Here is a 6,375-nt window from a genome sequence, read left to right on the forward strand (position 1 = left end):
TTGGTGTGTGTAATTTTCTCCTACTCCCATCTCAATGAAGCATTTATGTGATAATACTCGCTTTCTGTTTTGTTTTTTGTTTGTTTTTTTCTATAACAAACAACACAATAAAGAAATAGAAGGGACATTAAATGAGAACAACAAAAATAGATAAATACATACATAAAATGTACATGGCAAAGAAAAAACACAAAGAGAGACTTGTCAAGTTTTTAAAGCTTTTTTGTTTTTGTTTTTTTGTTTTTTTTGCTTTAACCTCCATTGAGAATTTTTTATGTAATTGATTTCTGTTGGAAATTCTTCTTTTCTTGGTTTTGTTCTTGCCCATTTACATGTTTGTATGTAATATTTTCCTGAAACACTGTTTGTGTGTACGGAGTGAGCCCTCTTCCCTATGTGCTCATCATTCAGCTCTGGGCTCTGAGGCGAGTCACTCATGAACCGAGTCCGTACCTCTGTCTAGGCAATAAAACGGTAAGATTTATGTTTTTTGTGTTTACACATTGTGCTTTCAACAAACAAACAAAATGGACACTTTATAACAAATTTAGGCGTGTGTTCGTGACTTCGATTTACTAACCACGACAAGGAAGTATCCTCAAGCCTTCTACTAAGTTAGCCTCGTACTTTTTCATGATGTAGCACAAATCGATTAACGTTGGGTAAATCAGTTTTGTTTTTTGTTTTTTTTGTTTTCTTTTAACAAGTTTGTGTATTGTTATTGTTATTGTTGTGTCTGTAGTACAACTTTACTTTACTACAGCCAGTGTGCCAGGGACATGTGATATCGTCATTGTAAAACTCGCCATTGTAAATCTTGACAGCATTATTATTGGTATTATTTTTAATTTCCTCAGGCTATTACAGAAGACATACCTTAGACAGAATGGTCAGAGCAAGTGGTAAGTCTATATTACGTAAACTGTTTACTCAAGTTTATGTCTGCATTTTGCTAAAATTTCTCCTCTCTTCCTCTTTAGGCGTTTTTAAGTTTGCAACGATACTGTTCGTTTTCATCGTAGCGATCTTTCTGACATTTCAGCTGTTAGATATTAATTTGGATTTAAAACTCCATGACATATTTGGTGAATAAAGCATTTACCTATTACTAATGTCTAAATACCTTACATTAAATTTATAATAATACTCAGACACTGTGTTTTGTGTTTTACAGCAAGGTCTACCTCAAATGAAGGCAGTGAGTATTTTAAATGTAATCAGTTTATTTTAATTTTGTCTATATGAGACTATTTGTTATTGTTGTAATGGTTGTGTGAGATAAACATTATATTTTATTCTAATTCTGATTTGTGCATGCAGCGATTAAACCTGTTAAGATCAAGTGTGGCTTGGTCCGTGAGTGTCCCACCGGTCACTTTGCATTTAAGATGGCAAGTGGAGCCGCCAGTGTCGTGGGGCCAAGGATCTGTCTAGAAGACAAGATGTAAGCAGTGACAACATTTGTTTATAGTTTAATTTGTATATATATATATATATATATATATATATTATACAGGTGCAAGCTGTAGTTTATATCCATGCAGCTGCTAATGGTTAGCCTGGAATGTTCCCTATATGGCATTCACTTTATCATGTATAAGTTTAATTTCAGGTATTATGCCATATAATTTTCTAAGCAAAACAGCAACTTAATTCTCTTCATTCGCAAGGAAATATATTGTTGCTTCATACAGTGTCATAACTATACAGTTACTGAAATGTTTGCTTAGCTGTCTTCTAATTAATCTCCTGTTTGACAAAGGTGTCCCTATAGAGGTAATAGGGTAATAGTTCAAGAGAACTCCTGATAAATGCACTCGCACATTCACAATGTTTTGTGTAGTTAAGTATTTTTTTTATGTACTTTTTCAGATTGATGAGTAGTGTTAAGAACAATGTAGGGAGAGGAATCAACATCGCCCTGGTGAACGGTAAATATATAAAAAAAAGAATGATTGCACAGTGAATACTTGCAATGGTGACAGAATAGAAGTTTTTTATTATGAATTTTATTTCTATTTCTTTAAAGGAAAAACAGGGGAACTTTTGAAGACTGCTTACTTCGACATGTGGGGAGGGGGTAAATGTTATTCTTTTTTTACTACTTGATAAGTTGCTATCAAATAAGTAAATCACATATTCATATTAACCATGACAAAAGTGATGCTGTTTGGTGTTTCATATGGTTACTTACTGTCCAAGTTGAAACTGTAAAGAACCTTGGTGATTTTTTTTTTTTTTTTTAGAACAATTTGAAGTATTTAAATTTAAAAGACTGACAGTGTGGTGAGAGCAATATTTTATCAGTTGTGTCTTTTATCTAAAGTGTAGCTTCTGTACGCACATTGTGTCCTACAAACACTGTCACTCCTGCCGCAGAATGTTGCGGTTTGTTATTCACCAACACGCAGATATGAATGAATGTTGTTAAGTAATGATTTATTTATTTGAAGTGTATTGTTCAGAAAGGTTGTTTCACACTATTTCTCTTTAGATGTTGCACCCTTAATTAAATTCTTGAAGGAGATTGAAGATGGCACTGTGGTGCTGATGGCCTCATTTGATGACCCTGCAACAAAGTAAGAATTACATTTTTTGAAGAAAAAAAATATCGTCCTTATCTATCATCCTTTTTAACTTATTTTTGATTTTTCTCTAGACTGAATGATGAAGCACGAAAACTCATTGCAGACCTGGGCAGTTCGATAATCTCACAATTAGGTTTCAGAGATAACTGGGTCTTTGTGGGTGGTAAAGGAATCAAAACCAAAAGCCCATTTGAGCAGGTAAGAACTTTTATTTTTTTATTTAATTTCTTTATTTATTTCATTCATAAAGTATAAGACGACATCAACAGTGTCACAACATCGAACATACAAAAAATGAATGAAAATGAGCAGAAGGAAGAGTAATCTTATGTTATCTTCCCCCTTTTCAAAATAATACATCAACCGATGATTACTTGAAAGCATTTCAAAACAGAACAGTTCAGTTCACATGCAGTTTTACATGCTAGCACCTTGGTAAACCTGAAGAACCTGTTTAGTTCTTTTTGTGGGCACTACCCACAGAGCCATCTGACTAGTACCAGTTCTATTAAAAATTGCAGCGCTGCACTCCTGCTCCATTCATTGTGTAGTAGGATTTAGCTGAGTCTTGCTAAGATAAATCTATATTTAAATACCAAGCAATGTACAGCAAGTTATGGATACATAATCACAGGCAGCATGTCAAGACCTTTGCTATTATGTAAATATTTTTATAATGCTGAAAAAACTGAAATTAAAATGACTGATGTTAAAATAGCACTATATTCTGATGGTTCTTGCACAGAAAAACAACTGACTTGTCATTTTCATAAAGCTACATTGTCTTCAATTTTGAGATTTATATTTGGTTAGCATTAGCTTTGAAACAAATACCTACTTTTTATAAACACAAGTTTCCTTTGGTTAAAATCTTACATTGTCAGAAATGTCTTAACACTCTGTCTGTGATTATCCATCTGTAACTTGCTGTCTGATATTTAAATATGGATTCATTTTAGCAAGACACGGCTAATTCCAATACACAATGAATGGACTGGGAAGTGCAGCTTTGTGTTTTTTGAGAGCATCTGAACTAGCCTGGCAGCTCTGTGAAAAGGGCCTATTGTCTCTGTTATGTATGATTTTGGGTTTTATGGGGGACAATATACAATATGTCTAATTGTGTATAATCTTTGGCAGCATATAAAGAACAGTGCAGACACCAACAAATTTGATGGATGGCCTGAGGTTTTGGAGATGGAGGGCTGCATTCCCCAGAGGATTTAGTCTGAAAGGCTGAGGCACTGTCCCAATGCTGTGGCCTTGTTTGAGTAACTGCTCTCTTCAAAACATAAGCATAAGAGGACTGTTTTAAAGGGACTTACTGATGTTCTCATAGTGGTACCTGTTCAGTGGAAGACCTACTTAATTTGCACTGTTGTTGATGGAAAAAGGTGTTTCATATCTGATATGTTGCTTGTCCTCTTAAGGTTTTAAGCATTTTTAACCCTTTGAAGCCTTAAACCAGCATTGTATGAGGGACCTATTTTTTCCATTCTTTTGTGTTTGGTTTGTAACTTAATTTTTGGGATTGAGACTTTAATTTTACAGATATATCAAAATTACTATAATATTTGTAAATATGTGTATTCAAGAAATGAATTATTTCAGAAATAGAGTATATAAACTACATTTTGTTCTGTTATCTTTTAATAAAATAAACATGTGACTCTTAATGATCAAAGATTTTTTCTTATTCATGTCTACAATCTTTCGAGGACCGTAGAATGTTGTTGCACACCTCTCTGTAACTGCTGCTGTGAGCCTCGTCATTTTGATCTTAGAAACAGTCCTGGTCTTAAAATTTTTGTATTAACATGCTCTACGTGATAACGTGTTTTTTATTTTTTATTATTTTTTTGCTATTTTGCCGAAAATCAAAAACGTAGAGCCTGGCTGCAAATTTGCCTCTGTAACAGCTATAGAATCACAATCTTCATTTGAGTGGAGCTGAACACTGGCTTAGTCCACTTCTTTATTTTTGACTCATGTAAATTATATAATATTCCTAGTATTGAATAGTATCCATTAGTATATATAGTAGTATGATACCAATGCAAACAATATCATTGGGGTAAAACTTTACTTGTTCCACAATGGTGGACTGCATTGTTAAAATGAATACCAGACAAAAGTAGAATATAGTAAAATAAGAAATGTTTGCAGTAGTGATGGGCAGATGATACCTCAGTGTGTGTATCACACTTACCCTTGCGTGTCGACACTGTATCACGCTGTGTTGGTAAGTGTATGGGTTTCATCTAGTGGTTTAAAAAATGTACTGCAGCTATACTACAAAAGAAACACATTTTAATGAGTTTGCATAACTAAGTGCAAGATATTACTTTTTCCATGTGAACATAACAATTGGGCCTATGTTCAATAATCTCTATGTGACATTAGAGTGAATATTCTTGTGATGATTAATTGTGTGTGTCATGAGTGCTTGTGAACATAATATACACAATGTGCTTGTAACATTTGAGTGCTTGTCTTTTTTTTCCTTTTTGTGGGGGGTGGGGGGTGGATTTCAAACATTTTTATTAAGAAAAATATGTTTTTGAAGCATGTTTGGGCTCAAACGATTTCTCCTCTTGGAAACAATTTCTCCAGCTTTAGAGAAAATTCATTCACAAGGAACTGATGAGGCAGGAGTACACAAATATTTTTGGGACAGTTTGAATAAGTGTGGTTAGGTCTTTTTTTTGAGAATTTCGATATTCCAGTAGGTCTTCAGTTCTGGGAATGTTTGCTGCTGACAGGTATCTTTGAACTTCTATTATAGCATCAGCCATAAAACTTGTGTTTCTTCTGCTCTGAGACACCTCCATGTCTAGTTGACACAGGTTGTCTACAAAACATGACATGATTTGCATAAAATGTAAATCCTAAATATCAACAAATCATTTATCTTGTTCCCATTTAAAAAAACAAGTATCGTGGGTCCAAAAAGGTTGCCAGAGAGAGATGGCCAGAAGATTCATAAGTGTTTAAGGTTTCCAGACTCTTTTGTCCAGTTCCTGACACAGTTTTTTTCCAACCGATGTCTGCAAAGATGGGGCACATTTTTGCATTGTATGGTGAAGCATTTTCATCATTGGTATTGTTTTGCTTCCACTCACTCGCTTCTCCTCTGAAAGCTCCACAGTAGCAGAATTAAAAGGGGCAAGCACAACCAGGACTTCTGCAATGATGTCGTGCTCTTCGTCAGTAAGTGCAGGTATCTGTGTTTTTAAGGATGCCAGACTCACCCAAACAGGCTCTTTTTGGCTTGCTACTCTTGACAGCATTTGATAAGTGCTGTTCCAAAGTGTTGGAACTTCATTTATTAGCTTCAAAAGTGGTCTTTCCATTTGCTGTTGCACTTGACACAGCTTTTCCTTGGCGACAGTGCTGGAACGAAAATAGGTGACAATTTTTTTGGTTTTATTTCGGACATCAGTTAGGTCTGACACTTGATCGCAAGACGTTTTAACTATCAAATTTTAAGTGTGTGCAATGCAAGGACTATGCCCAATTTTTAATAGTCTCGCTGTTGCTATCATATTTGCACCAGCATCAGTCACAATGCGTGCAACCTTTCCTGCAATGGCCCAGCTGTCAATCAGATGTTGTGTGACCTAAAAAAATACATAAATAAATAACAAGTCCTTACATGACACCAACACATACCCTACTGAATATTTTCAATAAACCTACCTCAGCAATATTCTCTGCTGTGTGGCTCTGGGGAAAGTATTTAACTCCCAGCACAGTGGTGCACATTTTATTTTCAGTGTCAACAAAG

At 34.8% G+C, this 6,375-nt stretch overlaps 1 protein-coding gene across 2 annotated transcripts; it reads left to right on the forward strand.

Moving 5' to 3' along the window:
• The first annotated feature begins 361 nt into the window (after positions 1 to 361).
• fam3c (FAM3 metabolism regulating signaling molecule C) lies at positions 362 to 4,264 on the forward strand. 2 transcript variants are annotated; one of them, XM_055154130.1, is made up of 10 exons: positions 362 to 474; positions 858 to 902; positions 981 to 1,085; positions 1,175 to 1,213; positions 1,321 to 1,444; positions 1,873 to 1,931; positions 2,030 to 2,080; positions 2,495 to 2,579; positions 2,660 to 2,786; positions 3,729 to 4,264. In XM_055154130.1, the coding sequence occupies exons 2-10, from the start codon at positions 887 to 889 to the stop codon at positions 3,813 to 3,815; spliced, it is 693 nt and encodes a 230-aa protein (XP_055010105.1). In that variant the 5' UTR covers positions 362 to 474; positions 858 to 886; the 3' UTR covers positions 3,816 to 4,264. The 2 variants fall into 2 exon arrangements, with proteins under 2 accessions (XP_055010105.1, XP_020782160.1); XM_020926501.2 differs by having other exon boundaries at positions 1,175 to 1,198.
• The last annotated feature ends 2,111 nt before the right edge of the window (positions 4,265 to 6,375 follow it).

Source organism: Boleophthalmus pectinirostris, unplaced genomic scaffold, assembly GCF_026225935.1.
Source record: "Boleophthalmus pectinirostris isolate CB_2022bp ecotype Guang Dong unplaced genomic scaffold, ASM2622593v1 HiC_scaffold_18, whole genome shotgun sequence".
Classification (NCBI taxonomy): domain Eukaryota; kingdom Metazoa; phylum Chordata; class Actinopteri; order Gobiiformes; family Gobiidae; genus Boleophthalmus; species Boleophthalmus pectinirostris.

Coding starts and splice junctions, on each gene's coding strand:
- fam3c (XM_055154130.1), top strand. Junction 1,086..1,174: donor AAAACTCCATGACATATTTG/GTGAATAAAGCA, acceptor TGTGTTTTACAG/CAAGGTCTACCTCAAATGAA. Junction 2,081..2,494: donor CTTCGACATGTGGGGAGGGG/GTAAATGTTATT, acceptor ATTTCTCTTTAG/ATGTTGCACCCTTAATTAAA.